General features: G+C 35.3%; 1 protein-coding gene across 1 annotated transcript; it reads right to left on the reverse strand.

The window, feature by feature from the left end:
* Positions 1–2,044: 2,044 nt before the first annotated feature.
* On the reverse strand, positions 2,045–3,001 carry PRPS1L1 (phosphoribosyl pyrophosphate synthetase 1 like 1; the record flags this gene model as incomplete). The annotated part of the gene is made up of 1 exon (XM_080818835.1): positions 2,045–3,001. The coding sequence occupies one exon, from the start codon at positions 2,999–3,001 to the stop codon at positions 2,045–2,047; it is 957 nt and encodes a 318-aa protein (XP_080674961.1).
* Between the last annotated feature and the right edge of the window lie 15,870 nt (positions 3,002–18,871).

An 18,871-nucleotide genomic window follows, 5' to 3' on the forward strand; every position in this document is an offset into this window, starting at 1 on the left:
AACAGCTTATAATTAGAAAATTTTGCTACCCAATCTAGTTTCTTTCATAAATTTAACATATTGACTTTAGTTAATATGTTGACTTTAAAGTATATTTGGCATTTTCTGTTTGCTATGTTTTCTTCCTTATTTACTTCCTATCTTCAACTGGATTTTTTTACTTTGTTCATTTTGCCATTATAGTGGCCATTACACATTTTTTTTCTGTCTAGGAATTTTCAAGTAATTCTTTCCATTTTTATCTTACCTGTCCTTAAATTTTAGAAAACATATTTAAACAGTTTTTTTCTATAATGTCAATTGTGTCAGTAACCTCCTTCCCAAACTAGATAAAATTATTAACTTAGACCAATCCTAACATCTCCTAATCTCCAATGCTTTTTGGATATCATCTAGAATTTTATTTGTAGATTTTAAAATAATTTGCTTTATACTGTGGCTCAATTTTTATGTGAATTTTATCTTAACTATGATAATCTTCACAATAACTTCATGAAAACTTATTTTTATGTAAGTTTCACCATTATCTCTTTTAATTCATGTGTTCCTCTTAGTTGTATATGTATTTTTTTATTTTCAGTATCCTCAAGTGATATTTTCAGAAAGCATTTATGGGGCAAATTTCCAGAGTCCTTTAATATATTAAAATGACCTAATTCTGCCTTCAAAATTAAATGATAGTTTGGTTGGGCAAGAAATCTAGATTGAAAATAATGTCCTTCAGAATGCAAAATTTTTTTCCATTTTGCTTATTGCCTGAGAGATCAAATGAAAAAATCTAACAGCATTCTGAACACTGTTCCTTTAAAATCACCTATGTTTTATCTTTTAGCCGCTTTTAAGGCCTGTCTGCATTTTCTTGGAAATTAGAAATTTCATGATATGTCTAGATGTATATATATTTTTTTCACCTACATGCAGATATTCTATTAGTTTCCCCAACAGGAGAACAATACCAGTTTTTAAACATAAATCTGAGGTCACCTGACCTGCCAACTGAATACAAGGAAGGATGACAGATAAATGTTTCATCAAAAGGCACTATAACATCACCTAAAATCTACAATCATGGTGTTAGTAGGCTCAGATTAAGGTACAGCAAAAATATCTAATGCAAATGTTAAGAGATTGCATAGCAGGAAGTAGATTTGCTTTCCGGAAGACTGGATCATTTGGACCCAACAGGATATTTGTCCTGGAAAAGGTCAAGGTTTTGGAAGTAAAACTAGAAGTTATAGGTACAGTGGTCCCTGGGTAGATCAGTTGAACATTGAACTCTTGGTTCCAGCTCAGATCATGGTCTCAGTGTCCTGAGATCAAGCCCCACAGGGGGCTCTGCACTCAGCAGGGAGTCTGCTTGAGATTCTCTATCCACTCTCTCCCCCTCCCCCTGCCCGCTGTGGAGAATCCGAGATACATAGTCTCCAAACAGATGGTGACAGATTCCTCTTCTTCCTTTTCAGAAGCATTGGCTGCACTTTCCAGCTTCCTCTCATGATCCTACCCAGTGGCTGTTCAAACTGAAAGCTGCTACTCTTGTCTTGCAGGGGTTTAGCATGCATCTTGAAGAACTTGAGACAAATGAGAAGGGGAACAGCTCAGAAGAGGGGGGAGGAAAGGGAGTAAAGGATGGTAGGAAAGGGTAGTGGTGAGGTTGGTGGTTGAGGTTGGCTGTAGTTGCTATTTATCCTGAAGCATTCACATGTAGTCTAAACTTCCCTTATCACTTTCAAACACCTCCACACAACACCCTCAAAGTCTGAAATCAGTAGCTGAACTGTAGTTAAAGCTGCAAGGTTCACAAAATAATCAAAGAAGCCAGAATGAGACAACCCAGAGATAAAATCCCAGCAATTATCCTCAATCTGTCTTTCCTCGACTTAAGATAAACCCTAATATACCCGATGTGGGATGTAGAAAGTCACACTTGGGCAAGCTGGGTCTTCTACTGAACTTTCCATCAAATTCCAAGAAAACAAAAACAAAAACAAGGAGCAAGGTATGTTTTAATTTTTGTCTTATTTTATTTAAAAACAGAATTCTGTTATAAAGGGACATGGCTGAATAGGTAGGAAACAGATTCCCCGTTGTGAGTTCTCCTGATGGCTTCCACAAGGATCATGGAGATGTCGATCACCTGTATTCTGGAGCACTGCTTCATCTTATCCTCCTGAGGTATGGTATTGGTGACTACCACTGCTTCAAAGCATGCGCTGTTGATGCGAGCAGTGGCTGGCCCGGAAAAGATTCCGTGAGTCAAGATCGCATAAACTTTGGTGGCTCCTGCTGAGAGGAGTTTGTCAGCTGCGTGACAGATTGTGCCACAGGTATCAGCCATGTCATCCACAAGGATAGCCACACGATCCCTCACGTCTCCCACTAGCACCATGCGGTCCACTTCGTTGGCCTTCTTCCGTTCTTTGTGAATCAAGGCGAAGTCCACGTTCAACCTGTCTGCGATGGAGGTCACTCGCTTAGCTCCACCCGCGTCCGGTGAGACAACAATGCAGTTCCTCCACTCAGAGATATTCTCCCTTATCCACTTCAGGACAGCTGGCTCCGCATATAAATTGTCTACTGGGATATCAAAAAAGCCCTGAATTTGAGAAGCATGTAAATCCATGGTGATGATATGGTCTGCACCTGCTATAGACAGCATATTCGCAACAAGCTTGGCAGATATTGGGGCCCGGCTCTTATCCTTCTTATCCTGCCGGGCATAAGGGAAGCATGGGATGACGGCGGTAACCCGGCTGGCTGAAGCGATCTTGCAGGCATTAATCATGATCAAAAGCTCCATTAGGCTATCGTTGATTTCGCCACAACCACTCTGCACGATGTAGACATCCTCTCCCCTCACGCTCTCGCCAATTTCCACACACGTCTCCTGGTTACTGAATTTCTTGGTCACCACCTTGCCTAACTCCAGGCCCAGGCGGTCAGCAATTTTCTGGGATAAGTCCTGGTGGGAGCTGCCACCGAAGATTTTGATATTTGGCATTTTGGTCAATCACTCCAGGCACTCTATGTCCAGCGATCACCCCGGCTGCCAGGATCCCAACCGAATTCCGACCACTGGCTGGATAAGGACTTCCGGTTGTTACTGGGCGGTTACAGTCCCACTTCCGGCCTCCAACCGCTCTACGTGCACCTTGGGTCTTCAGAAAAAAAATTCCTGTTTGGCACCCACTTCACACTTCTAAACTAAAAAAATCAAGTCTTTCTTCAGTTCATGGATTTTTTTTTCTTCTATTGGTGTCTATAGTAGTTTCCTACGGCTGCGAAACAAATTCAAACACATAAAAATGTAGAACTTCTGCAGCATGAAAGATGTATATGTTTAAAAGGATAGTTACAGACTGGAGAAAAAGTACAGAATATAGTTTAGGCAGTATTCTTTCCGACCGAGTAAGGAAAAAGATGAGCAAAATAGTTTGGAAGTAGTATAAATAGTTTAGGGGGTGGGTAGGGGAGGATGTTATAAACATATGAAAAAATGCTAGTAATCAGGAAAATGCCAATCATTTCCACACATCAGGTGGGCCCAAACTATTAGATAACATCTCTGTTGTTATAGAATGTGTTAAGTGTATAAATTTTGCAAGGGAAATTTTGTTTAACCTTTAATTGGATGTATCTGTTTCTAGGAATCTACTCAATGGGAATATTCACAGGCATCCCCAAAATACATTGATAATGTTATTTGTTGCTGTATTAATTCATTCTGTCAATACTTCCTCAGGTATTCTGTGTGTCAAGTGTTGTACCATTTACAGAATATAAGATAGTGATTGACAAATAGTAGTCTCTCTAGAATTACTTATAATAGGTGGAAACTAATAAATGTTCATCAATAGGTAAGTTACATATAATGTATTATCATATAATGTAAATTATCACATAAGCAGCCATTAAAGAAGCTGATTTATGTGTAGTCATATGGAAATATCTCCAAGGTATTTCTAACTGTAAAAAACACAGTTGAAAAGATATATATAATATGAAATTTATGTATTTAATAAGTAGTAAGTAATAAGTAATAGTAAAAACATCAAATCATTGTGGAGGTTCTTTTTATTATGATTATCTTTGGAGAGGGGAGTAGATGGGTGGGAGTTTGGGGTGAAGGAGAGAGTAGGTGGGTGGGAGTTTGGGGTGAAGGAGGGAGTAGATGGGTGGGAGTTCGGGGTGAAGGAGGGCTGTCACATTTTATTGCCATTTATCAATGTAGTATTTGAACTTCCATTACTTTCTATAATTAAAAAAGCACTAATAAAACATATAAGATGATTAAGTGGTAGCAAATTTTAAGTACATAGCTTAAGTACTTAACTAAAGTGCATTGGGGTTTAGAGTAATGGGGAAAGAAGTGGAAGGGACAACAGATACCAGGAATTTCAATAGCAAACTGTGTCATAAAAATAATGGAGGCATCAGATATAGATCATACATTTTTATCCCACCAGTTGTGTGACTGACATTTGTTTCTGAAACATTTTGATTTAGCCTAAAGTCAAGGAACCATTTTTTTGTATTTTGAAATTCCTAAATAATTTGTTGAATATATTTTCACACCCTACTTTTGAGCTCCCCCACTGGTTTTGGTTTCACTGATAGGATAAGCTCAGGAATTGGAGTAGGCAACAGAAATGGGAAGATTTGACAATGTCTGTGAAACACAATATTTTGCTAGGGAAAAAAATGTATTTATATTAAATGTGCTACTATTATAAAGCCATGTAAACAGCTATGTCAAAAAGACTAAATCAAAATGTCCTGCTGCTGATCCAGTCACATCTTTCTCCAACATCAGCATCTGCCCAGTTTTTAATTCAGACACTTTATGGTTTTCAGTCCATTGCCAGGTCATTTCTGTCCACAGCCCTCCATTCATGTTCCTTCCTATCATAAAATCAGCAGAACCATCTATACTATATAATTCTCTTCCTCAGCCTGACTACATACAGTGATTTCTAAAGAAAATTCTGTGGCTTAATTTAGCAGCACTAAAAAGTACTTGCAGCTTCAATTAAAATGATTTTTCTCTTAGTGTTCTCAACGTGTCACACATTTTTCACTTTTTAAAGAAAAACAAAACAGATTTTTAAATAGACTTATTATTACCTAAATAGGACTGAATGCTAATGTAAACATTAAAAACACATAGTTGGTTGCATTTTCCTTGAGGTGTTAAGTAGGAGAAATTTTTGTCTTGCTGCTATTTTTGCTCCAAGTTCTGGCTGTTGCAACACCTCGTAGTTCCAGGGATTTGTCTGAAATCATAAAATGTTAAAGATGGAAATGGCCTTCGAGACCTTCCAGTCCAGCATCCTGATTCACAGACAGAGAGCTGAGACCCAGAGAAATGAAGCAACTTGTCTGGGATCAAACAGCTAATTAGAGGCAGAGTGTGCACTAAAATATGGGATTCCTGAATTTCCAAATAGGGTTTTTCTCAATCTATCATTTTTCTTTGAGGTTTATGAGAATGAAGGAAAAATTTAAAAGTCAGGCAGAAACTTTTGCCAAAAATGTTACTTTGTGTTATCAAACAACTACAACAAAGAACAAAGCCCCAAACTTGAGACTAGAAAATTCTCCAAAAAATTATTTCTGAAAAGAAATGAATGATTGGCAGTGTCATGGAAATATCTTTATTACTCTGACATTTCTGTTATGTGAATCTGTTGCAAGGGGATTTAGCTCCTGTTTACCTTGGTCTCTGTAGGTTGATAAAGACATCTATCTTATCACTGGCTGTTTCGAACAGAAGTTATGGGTAGGAATAATGCCTATTGAAGAACACATTCTCTATATTTAAGACATCATCTCTTAATAAATTACTCTGGATAAATAAATTGTGGTATAGAGAAAATGCCTATCTTTCTTCTTCCCAAGGCAAGTGTATTTAAATGTCATCTCTACAGATCTGTGAGAATTGCTACATTTTGAAGGTCTTTTGAGTCAATAGCCAGAAAAATATATATATGTGTGTGTGTGTGTGTGTGTGTGTGTGTGTGTGTGTATTCCCTTGGAAATAGTTTCTTGCTTTACTGATTATTCTTTTACCCTTCCCAATTCTGACATAAATAATTCAAAGAGAGAGCCCTGATGCAGCTTGATCAGCTAAGGAGAAAAGAAATTCAGTCAATTCTTTTAGAAAGTAGAGAAAAACAGTTGTTGTATTTTAAGTAAAATAAATGCTTTCACTAAACATACTTGCAGTTGACAAAATGCTAGATGTTTAGGTGGCAATTATAGTTCTTTGATAAACTGTCAAATCTTGTCACAACACATGTTACAAACAAGGACAGATTTAGATGTCCTTTATGACAGCTTTGTGTAGGTTGAGAATGTTTGGCAGTTAATTTCAAACAAGGAACATATTTTTCTTTCCAGCAGTTATCTGCTTGTTTATTAGGAAGAGTTTCTTTGTGCCTTTAATCTTACTCATTTGACTCACAGTTCCAGATCGTTATTGTAACATTACCTTACCTCATTTATTTTGCTCATAATAATCATCCGCAATACTTTGAGAAAATTTCCCACTGAGCTTTACATTGGTAGAAATGCTTTAAAGTTTGTTTTGTAATTTTTTACAATTAGAGTTGACTACTGTGTGCGTTTACTGAGCTTTTAGTTGGAAATCTGTCATTTCATACAATAGATGTGAAGATAGTGATTAGGTAAAGCTGAGTGAAACAAATAGGAGAAAAGGAGAAAATTTTGTGATTCAGAAATGTCACTTTAATTCTGAGTGTATTATTGTAGACGCATAAGGATATTTTTGAAACACTCTCAAATTTAAAACAAATTCTGGAGAGTTTAAAAATCCTAGCATGAAATAATAATCTTGGAATAAAAGTGATGTTCCTTGTGTTAAGTAATATATAATTGCAATGATAGATGAAGCAGTATATGGAGAGGTTCCATAATTAGTAAATTGCAAATGAGAAATATCTCCCTAATATTTATGTGAAATGTTTTCAAGTCTTCTAAAGCAGGTTTTGATGATAGATCTTTCTCTTCTTGTGTAGAATATTAGTTTCATGAAATTAGTGAAAAGATACTCATGTTAATTTTATTTTGACAAAACACAAGGCCCATGTATGCTATTCAAACCTATTTTAAAGACATTGTATTTTTTTCTTTTCAATGGTGACCAGTTGTTTAATCCTCATAATAAAAATTAAGACCAATTATCCATTCACATAAGTAAAAAAATGAGTGAGGTATGGTTTGGAATGGTTCAGTGATTCTCAGACTTGAAGGACATCAGGATCTCTAGGAGGGATTATCAGAATATACATTCCTGAGCCACGTTCCCACAGTTCTTGACCATTAGGTCTGGGGTAGAGCCACAGGCTTTGTGTTTCTACTAAGATACCACATAATGCTAATCCTGCCCTTCTGGTGACCCACTTTTGAAAGCCACTGGTTTATTTCATTGACATTTATTTTGTCATTTGGGAAAATCAAAGGTATAATTGACTTCTTCTCTTTGACTCATTTCTCTAGCCCTTGTGATGTGGCATTTTAATTTTGCTTCTAGATTTTCTCTCTTATCCTTTTTTTCTGTGTATGATTTGGCTTTTCAAATATCACATAATTCTTTAAGAACTATAAACATACACACTTCAACTTGAAATACCTGTGTTATGTTCCAGAAATATTTTGACAAGTACATGTAGAATATGAACTCTTATTATTTTGAGAATTTAAAAAATCCATTGGGCATTTGAATACCTAAAAACCAATTTCTACCAATTAGTCTAGTAAAAATAGGGTAAAAACTAAGAGGCTCTCCAACTTATTATACAATTCCCCTCCTTGAGTTTTTTTTACAGTATTTGCCATTGAGAAAGATCTTTTTGTCATGCTCTGAAGACTGCTTGGTTGTCATTAGATACTAAGCATTGTATAGGGTAAATATTTTCCGGTTTGATTTGATGTTGCTCTTTGGGAGGAAGTCATTGTGTATCAGTTTATTAAAAAATTAAGCAAAAACAAGAGAATATCTCCATCAAATATATGTTAGAATGACCAAAACCTTAAGGCCTCCACATTGTTCTTCCTCAAGGATATCTTGGTTATTCTTACCCCTTCAGACTTGCACTCAAATTTTAGAATTAGCTTTCAAGTTCCACCAAAATTTTTGTTAGATTTTTATTGGAATTGCATTAAATCTATGAATCAATTTAGGGGTGAAATTGACTTTTTAATACTGAGTTTTCCAATCCATGAACAAACTATTTCTTTCCATTTAATTACTCTTTAAAATGAAAGTAAGTTTTTATAAATTTTTGTAGAAGTCTTTCCTTATAAATATTTTTCTATATGTTTTTTAGCTATTTCCAGATACTTAATTTTGACAAGATTTGAATGGTATTTATTGAAATTGTTTTTTTTCTGTTATATAGGAATATACTTGATTATCTAAATATTGTGTCCATTATTAAAATTTATTTGTGAATTTTAGCAGTTTCTCTATAAGACATTATATCACCTGGAAATAAATGGCAATATGGTTCTTCTTTCTGTTCCTTGTACTTTTCCCTCATCTGGCCTTCTGCCGGTGGTTAGAATCCTCTGAAGTCAGATTGACTTTAAGTGGTAACAGTGGTCATTCTTGCCTTGTTCCAAATCTTAAAAGAAAAGACCTTCAATGTTTTACCATTATGAATGATGTTTGTGTGTTGTATTTTACCAGAAAATACTAGATTAAGAAAGTTTTTTCTATTATTAGTTTGCTGAAAGTTTCTTTTTTTTCCCTTTAATCAAGAAAAGGACCTGAACTATGCCAAATGCTTTTCCTGTATCTTTTGAGATTATAATATGATTTTCTTGTGTTTAACTTCTTAATATGATAAATTACAGTGATTTCTTTACTAATGTTAAGCCAACCTTACATTCATGGGATAAATCCAATTTAATCATGATATATTAGCTTTTTAATATATTGCTTGATTTAGTTAGCTAAGAGTTTAATTCAAATTTTTCATGTATCTTTATGAGAGAATTTGGCCCATAATTTTCTTGTCTTTACTTATTAACTTGAGAAAACAAGATTATGCTTGCTATATACGAGTTAGAAAGCATTTCTTCTTTTTCTATCATATGGAAGATTTGTATAAGTTATGACATGTGGAACTAGGCCAAAATATTTTTGGCTACCTATTCAATTTCTCTAATGGTTATCTGTTATATTCAGGTTATAGGTTATTGGTCATAGTCAGGATTTCTACTTTTTTGTCAGTTTTATTACATTTTTTTAAACAAAATTTCCTATTTCATCTTAATTTTCAAATTTACTGACTTGATGCTTTCCATAATATCCTCTTAATGTATTTTTAGTACCTGTAGCAGCTTTAATATGATTCCCTTTGTCCTTTCTAGTATCAAGTTTTTGTATCTATTCTCTTCCTTTTTGATCAATTCCATCAGAAGGCTATTAATCTTATCAGTCTTTCCAAAAAACTTATGTTTGAAATTGTTGATGCACTCTCCACTGTCTGTTTTAAACTTTGTTGACTTTAGGATTATTTTTATTATTTCATTTCATCCCTTCTTTGTGTTTATTTTGGTGTTCTTTTTTTAAACTTCGCAAGATGAAGGCTTAGCTTATTATTAATATTTAAAGTTATATATTTTTTCTCAGTATTTTGACTGAAGATTTGTGTGTAATTTTTTTTTTTACAAAACTTTATATATATATTTATTTATTCATTTGCAAGAGAGAGAAAGAGTGTGCTTGAGAACAAGCGGTAGGGGAAGGAGAAGGGCAAGCAGACTCTGCGCTGAGTGTGGAGTCCAACGGGGTGCTGGATCTCATGACCCTGAGGTCCTGACGCCAGCTGCCTCTGTGTGTAGTTTTTCATAGTATTCCTATGGATGTTCAGGGGAAAATATTTTTCAATTTTAATGGCAATTTCTTCTTTGGGCAGGGTTTCCTTACAAATGTATAGGAAATTTTGATATCTTATTTATGGCTTTTCACTTAATTGCACTATACTCAGAAAACATGCTCTAAGTTGATTTAAGTCTTTTGAAATTTGCTGAAATATTTTTGTGATCCTAAGTGGTGACTTTTCATAAATATTCCATGTGTGCTCATGTGTACTCTGGAGTGGTTAGGTACACACACATTAGATGTGGTTTGTTTACAATGTTATTTATGTCTTCTATATCTCTACTGATTTTTTTTGGTCTATTTCATCAAATACTAAGAGAAATATTTTAAAATTCCAACAATTATTATTGATATATATCTGTATCTTTTATAAATCTTTTATTTTTCTGTATTTTGGGGTATATTGGTTACCTTAAAAATTTGCTGTAACTTTTTGATGAATTGAGATACCATTTTAAAGTAAAACTGTTTTTTTTAGTAACAACTTTTGCCTTAAATTCTATTTTGTCCTGTGGTAATATAATTATATTAGCTATCTTTTGAATAGTATTTGGTTTATTTTCCTTTTAGTTTTAGCCTTACTGTATGTTCATGTATTAGTTGTGTTGCTAATAAATGCCATTGAACTTCATGTCCTTTAATTTGATTTATCCCTTCCTGACACAGAATGGCCAGGTATTATCATTTTCCTTCCTTCCTTTTTTTTACTTCCACAATCACATTATTATTGTTGTTTATATAATCAGTGTTCATTTAGGTATATCTACCTATGTATTATTCTCTTTGCCCCTCTTTTATTCTTGCATCTTAAGTTTCCATTTGGAATCATTTGCCTTCTGCCTAAAATACATTCTTACAAATTTTCAGGGTACTGCTGGTGAAAAATTCTCATTATTCTTTGGTGTGATATCTTCATTTCACCCTCATTCTTGAAAGATATTTTTGCTGTGTGCACAGTTCCATGTTGTCAGGTATTTTCTTTCAGTGCATTGAGGCCATCATTTTCCCTTTCCCTGGATTTTGTTGTGTTTAGAACTCAGCCTACTTTGAAGTTACTCCTTTGAAGGTAATACCTTTTTTCCTTCCAGCCACTTTTTAAGATTTTCCTTCCTTCCTTCTTTTCTCCTTCTCTTTTTTCTTTCTTTCTCTCTCTCTCTCTCTCTCTTTCTTTTTTTTCCCTTTCTGATGCAGATGCACTGTTATGAGTTGAGGTATGCACTTTTTTAAAGTAGTTGCATGTTTGAGATCCATTTGTTTTCTTGAATCTGTGGATTGGTGTTTTTCCTGGGTGGTAGAAAAAAATTCTTCTTACTTTTCTTTAAATATTAACCCTGTCTAATTCTCTCTCTTACTGCTAAAACTCTAATGAAACTTAAAATATATCTCTCATTCAATTTTCCAGGAACCTCTCTTTTATAGCTTTTTTAAAAAAGTGTTTTGTTTTGTTTTCCTATGCTGGGTTCTGAATCCCTTCTTCTGACCTATCTTCCAGCTTACTCTTTTTTTCTTTCTTTTTTTTTAATCTGGGTCTATTGTGCTATAAAAACAGTAGATGGAAGTCACTTTTTAAAACATTGTTTTAGAGCAGTTTTAAGGTTAGAAAAATGAGAAGAAGGTAGAGATTGTGAGGATGTGTGGGCCTAACCTCCCTGATCATCAACACCACTCACCAGAATGGCACTTTTTTTAAAATGAAGGTTGAGCCCACATTGACACATATCACTCAAACTTTGTAATTTACCTTAGGATTCACTCTTGGTGTTGTACATACCATAGGCTTGGACAAACACATAATGACACATATCCATCATGATAATATCATAAAGAATATTTTCACTACCCCCAAATCTTCAGTATTTTGCCCATTTGTTTCTCTTCTCCTCCCTCGCAACAGACGACCAGTGATCTTTTTAGTGTCTCCACGGTTTTGCCTTTTCCAGATTGTCATATTGTTGGAATCATACAGTACACAGACTTTTTAGATTGACTTTTTTCACTTAATAATATGCATTTAGATTTTCTTCACATATAGTTCAATTCTTCACAAATAGCTGATTTCTTTTTGGTGTTAAGCAATATTCCATTGCTGGGATAAATCACAGTCTATGTATCCATTCATCTACTGAAGGACATTTTGGTTCCTTCCATGCTTTGGCAATTATGAATAAATCTGCTATAAACATCCATGTGGAGGTTTTCGTGTAGGCATAAAGTTTCAACTCCTTAGAGTAAATACCAGGGAGTGTGATTTCTGGGTCATATGGTACGAGTGGGTTGAGTTTTATAAGAAACTGCCAAACTGTCTTCCAAAGTGGCTGTACCATTTTGCATTCCCACCATCAATGCATCAAAGTTCCTGTTGCTCCACCTCACCAGCATCTGGTATTGCCAGTGTTCTAAATTTTGGCTACTCTAAAGGGTGTGTATATCTATTGAGTTTAATTTTAGTTATTGTATTTCTCCTTTGAAAACATTTGTTTAATTTTGTTTTCAATTCTAAAGGGGTGGTTTTTAGAGTTTTGTTCTTGAAGCTATCTTCACACTTGTTCTTGTATCAATCTAATTTTTTAAACCTAGTAAAATGGATGTGTCGTAGATGTATCTGGTAACTCCAGTGTATGAGGTTTTTGGAATCTATATCTGCTGTCTATTTTTCTTGCTCATGTTGGCTTTTTTATTTGGTGCTTGCTTATGTTTAACTATGTACCCTCATGACATGTGAAATTTTATATGAGGAAATTCCTTGAGTCTGGAATGAAAGTTTCTTCTTCCAGAAAGAATTTGTTTTTGACTCCTGCATGGAACTGCTATTAGTCTGGGACCACCTGAAACCACATGCAGCACTCAGGTTTCCCTGGACTAGCCAGGAGATGTAACAACTTCTCAGGGATCCCCTCCTCCAAACCCTTTTCCCATCTTTCTAACGGTATTCTCTGCTGTCCGTTCTGCTCACAACAAGTCATCCCTCTCTGCTGTGAATTGCGGTGGCAGGTTTACTTCTGGTTCACCATTATTCTGAAGATAGAAAACTTTTGGGTCTCGATTTAATGAGTACAAGGTCTCCTATGAGAATCCTCTCCTTGGGCAGACCCTGGTCCTTAACTTCCATAACTCTTGACCCATGAAGTCAATGAAACTGAAACCTACAATAATGACAACTAGTCTTAGCTCTTGGATCTGGAATTTAGGATGAGCCTGTGCTCGGATTCTCTCCCTGAGGACGGAATGGTAGAGGCAGCAAGCAGCCACTGTCACTGGCAGAGAGCATGTGTCCCTGAGGAGAAGCCATCTCAGGAAGATCAGTGGTAGCAGAGGCAGCACCATGGTAGCTGATGAAGGGACTGGAGCGGACAAATCCCCTGCAGAATCTTGTGTAAGTAACAGAAACCTGTAGGTCTGAACAAGTATCAGAAATTGCTGTTGGATGCTTTCAGACAGGGCTAATTTTTGGAATTAGCTAGCAGAGGCTTGTGATATTGTAGTTAGATTTAGAGTTCCAAAGTGGATTCCCCATGTCTGCTAAGACCTTTAAAATCAAGGTCATAATTACATTTCTGATCAACTCAAAATTGTTGGTAAAAGAGACCAAAGGCATATAATGAATGTATATCCTATATACTAACTTCTAGTAATTTGTCTTTTTAAATGTTACTTGCAATTGTTGACTTTAGCAGTTTACTTCACCAACAGTCACTTTTTGTGTAAATACATTCTGCTTCATATCCTTATATGTTAATTTACTTCTTATCAATTCAATTCATGAGCTCTCATTTCAAATAAACTACAATGAAAAACAAGAAACAGCTTATTAGTGTCAATCTGTTTTCTTCCTTTCATAGACATAAGAAAGGAGATTTTGCCAGTGGATAAATGAATTTATGACAATAAGCTATTATTTTATTTCTTGAAAATTGTATATATTTTTAAAGCAATGTTTTATTTTCATTAACTTTGGAGGGTCCTGCTCTGTGTTTGGAGCCTAGAAAAATAGTGATTAATGATGTTTCCCAGTATGAGGAGTAGAATGGAAATGGTTGATTTCTCATTTTCTATTTATTCAATCTAACTGCAGGGAAGCAGTTTGAGGTTAAGAATTTGCACAGAGGTTCTGGTGCCAGACTGCCTGGGTGTGAATCCTACCTCAATAGCTTCATAGCTGGGTGGCTCTGGACAAATTATTTGACATATCTTTGCCAAAGTTTCCTCTTCTATAAAATGGATAACAACAATATTTCCAACTTCTGAAGACCATGAGGCTTAAATAAGTAGAAGAAATATAAACCATTAATAATAGTGCTTTATATACTATATGTGTATCACATGTACTTTATAAATATTAGCTATTTATGTATATAGGATATAGATAGATGTTGAAAATTTTGAAAAGGGATACAGAAATGGTCTATGTGGAGACCTGTTCCAGATTCTTCTTCACTTGCTATTTTTCTTCCTGGAGGGACAAGACCAGTGTAGCAGAACTCGCAAATTACTGTTTATCCCTCTCTCTCCCATGGGATTACAGTGACCTGTGATGAGAGGGTCACATGCTGAAGGTATGCCTCTTCAAATAGTGCATGGTTCCACCTGACTCCTTGAACTAGAGTGAGTTTTTACCCATGAATTCTGTGTCAGGTGAAAGCCAGGAAGTCACTGTCTTTTTTGTGCATCTTTATGATAGCAGGCTCTCTCCATATGTAACAATAGATTAAGGTCCCTGAAAAAAAAGTTTCGTCATATGGCCATGCAGAAAATTATTGGTTAACTAAAAGAGAATGGTTTCTCATTTTCCTTAGGTTATTTAACAGGGATTAAGCATATTTTTACTATAGATCATAAACTCTTTTGACTATTTTAATATTTAATCCTTATAACTATATATTCGGTCTCCATTTTTAGTACACTATATAGCATAAATGGTGATTGCGAAACATGATCTTTCTATCTTGGGATTCTATGATAGTAGACTATTTCTCTCAGCAAGATATCACTGAAGTGTCTTGAACAAAGAAAAATATGCCTTGTGTATAAATATCTCCAGGGAAGGAAATTCCACAGACCCTTTTGATGATTTGCTCTTTCTAAAAATATAACTCGTTTGGGAAATTCTATTATATCTCACTTAAGTCTTCTCTCCTAAAGTTTAATCTCATTCTTGCTTATTCATTCCTCAGTAAAGATGAAGAGCTGCTGATATCATCCTCTTCATATACTTGAGAACTATTATTAAAAGTTTCCTTTGCTGAATAATCTCATTTTGTCAAGGCCTTCATTAGAGTTTCTATTTTTATTGCCTTTGATCATTTTTACTGCTGTCTACATCTCTCTTTCAAATTTCTAAATCTATATAATTGGTGCTCATGTGGGTCCGACCAACGTATTACACTAGCTATGTCACCTCACATTCCTAATGCTTAACTAGTATTCATACATCTCAGTATCACACTTACTTTTTTAAGAACAGTAAAAGCATCTCAATGGAGCTGGTACATTATCTCTGACCATATATTTGTGTCACAGGTAAACTAAGGCCATCTGAAAACAAGTACCCTCCCTTCACAGGCACACACACGAAGAGTGTATCTTAATTATAATTTTTTTTCTAATTAAAGTTCTTTAACAGTTGTTAAAAAAATAACACTATGTTTCAGAGCTACTTGGAGTTAATTATGGTTTATTACACATTGAAGGAAAAAAATCACAGGTTGCAAAAGAAAAAATGAATAGAAGTGATTTTTAGCAATTAATTGAATTATATATTTTTTGAAAACTCAGTGTGTCTGAAATAAATAAACAGATCTTGGGTTGAATTGTTATATTTCACCAGTGATATATTTCTAACCTTTCTACTTTAAATGTGGGTTGTAGGCACAGTGTTTGTATTTGAAGTCTAAATCTGTCATTAGTATAGTTAAATAAAATTGAGATAATTATGTTATGAAACTAGAACCAAAATTGGCAGGGTAACTCAATGAAATTTAATATTTTCTTGATTATTTTATTAGCTCTCAGATTATTTCTTGAATTTATGATTAATTCAAAGAGTACATGGCACAGATTGTTTTCTTATTTTAACTCTGTTTGCATGGTAGGTTTATGATGTTGTTTTGTTGAGTGACAGAATTTTACTTGCTTCTTTCACTTCAGTCTTTGTGTGTTTAAAGAGCTTTTACCACTTTTATTGTTTTTTAAAGATTTTATGTATTTATTTGAGAGAGAGATCACAAGCAGGAGGGGCAGAGGGAGAAGCACATTCCCTGCTGAGCAGGAAGCCCAGTGCGGACTCATCCCAGGACCTTGGGATCATGACCCGAGCCAAAGGTAGACGCCCAACCAACTGAGCCACCCAGGCGCTGGAGTTTTTACCACTTTTAAAAAGCATTGCAATCAGAGAAGATTTTCATTAAATTCTTCTTTCCATAGTTACTCTCTTGTTTTGCTGATGAAATCTTTGCTTACTTTTCTTTGGGAGGTTTAGATTATAGCTAACCATTTATAGCATATTCATAATTTATTTATGACTCAAAGAAGACCAAAAAAGACCAAATTTATGACCAAAGTAAGACTGGAAATTAGTGAAACTCAACATTTGAAAGGTTCCATATGTTGGGATGTGCTCAGATTATTATTTTTTCCCTATAACTAAGTTACAAATCACTGAGATGTAACTTATGTGCAAGCACTGTATGGGATTTCATGAATATTTAGTGCTTTGTTTCTATTTCTAAGTCTGTGAAGTTTCATAAATCAGCACTGTTTTTGCTTGGTTGCTACATAGCTGTGATTTTGGTGCTGTCTCTTCTCTATTATAAAGGCTGAGTTTCATACAATTTGCATATGAAAATAATTTCTGGTAGGTAAGAAACAAATTATGTTGGTTCAATATCAAGGGTTATGATTTCAATATAATGGAAGCAGGAAATACACATTTAAATTTCACCTTAAATCTCTAATTCCTTTATGTTGTTTATAGGTTCATAAATAGTGATATCTTAAGAATCTATTTCCAGTTTCATGAACCAAAATCCAAGCTATTACCAAATATTTTCTGTCTGAAAGCTTCACTGGCAATGTTTCCTCAGACTCTGTAAGTGTGAATATAGGCCCTCCGCTATTTATTGGGGTGTCATGTGTTATAAACCAGTGATTTCCAAAAGACCAATCATCAGTGTCATCTGGATTATTTTCTGAAAATGCAGATTTCCAGACTCAACCTCGGGATATTTTTTTTTTCCCTTACTTTGTAGCATTAAAGCAGTGATTCTCAACCTTGGCCACATGTTATAATCCCCTGGGAGCTTAAAAAACAAGACAAAACAAAACAAAACAAAAAACCCTGATACCTCAGCTCCATCCTCAGAGATCCTGCTGTAATTGGCTTTGGGTCACCCTAAGTCCAACTGGAACCCTGAGAGCTTTTCAGGCTGATGTCACTTTTGAGAACCACTGTTCTAAACAATGCATTTCTTTATTAGAAGTAAGGGGAGAAGGGAGTTGAGGGAAATTGGAAGGGGAGGTGAACCATGAGAGACTATGGACTCTGAAAAACAACCTGAGGGTTTTGAAGGGGCGGGGGGTGGGAGGTTGGGGGGACCAGGTGGTAGGTATTAGGGAGGGCACGGATTGCATGGAGCACTGGGTGTGGTGAAAAAACAATGAATACTGTTACGCTGAAAAGAAATAAAAAATTGAAAAAAAAAAAAAAAAGAAGAAGAAGAAGTAATGGTATTCAGTGGCGCCTGGGTGGCTCAGTGGTTTAAAGCCTCTGCCTTTTGCTCTGGTTGTGACCCCAGGGTCCTGGGATGGAGACCCCCATTGGGCTGTCTGCTTAGTGGGGAGCCTGCTTCCTCCTCTCTCTCTGTCTGCCTCTCTGCCTACTTGTGATCTCTGTCTGTCAAATAAATAAATTAAAAAACTTAAAAAAAAAAAAAGAAGCAATGGTATTCAGAGTTTCTTACGGTGAATATGGATTTCGTTTACAACCTTATTATTTCATTACCATCTTCAAATATTTCTCTTTTCTTGTTTATAAAGTTATCCTGATAACCCCTGGGAGAATCAGAAGCTGATACTTCCAGCCAAATTCTAGTGTGAAGGATGTCTGAGCCTGTTCACCTCAGCAGGAGAAATAGAATAACTTGTTTGAAAAATACTATAAAAGCTGGATTGCCTTCTTCCCACCAGGTGGAGAGCCTACAGATGGGAAGACAGGGATGGCAGAGTTAATAAATTGATTTTGCTGTGCCCAGGACAACCAGAGGCCTACTTTAGCTTGAGCTGGCTCCTTGAGCTTTGGTAATGATAGCTAACATTTATTGAGTCCTTACTGTATGCCAAATACTTAGAAATCCTCACCATAGCCCCCTGCCATTTTATAGGACAGGAGATAGTAGGCACATGGAAGTTGAATAACTTTCCCAGAATCACAGTTATTGTGCAGGAAGAGCTGGATTTGAATCTGACTCCAGGGCCCTCTTGGCTGCCTTTAATGCCACCTTGACTAATTAGCTAAACCACAATATGGTATGATAGATATGAATGAAGCGTATGTAAGCAGATTGTAGTCCGATCTCCCATAAGCAATGTAACACGTACAACTTACTTGACTTCTCTCACCTCTAATTATCCCATGTGTAAAAATGGGTAATAATATTTTTTCACAGGGTTATTATGAAGCTTTTAAATAAATGGCTAGCTTGGTATCTGATTTATAGAAATACTCAGGAAATAACCTCTGTTTTTATAAATCAGCACAGTTTTTACAAGTCCAAAAACATAGAAATGTCAGATTTGGATCTATTACCATTCTTTTTGAGTGTAGGCTAGATGATAGTTCCACTGAGCTGATAGTTTCACTGAGTGGAGGTTTATTCTAACCCTGAAATTCTCTCATTTTCATTAATTGTATCATTCACCCAAATGCATCATCTTTATTTCGCAAAATTCCTCTGGTCCTGTCATTAT

This window comes from Martes martes, assembly GCF_963455335.1.
Source record: "Martes martes genome assembly, chromosome: 11".
NCBI lineage: Eukaryota > Metazoa > Chordata > Mammalia > Carnivora > Mustelidae > Martes > Martes martes.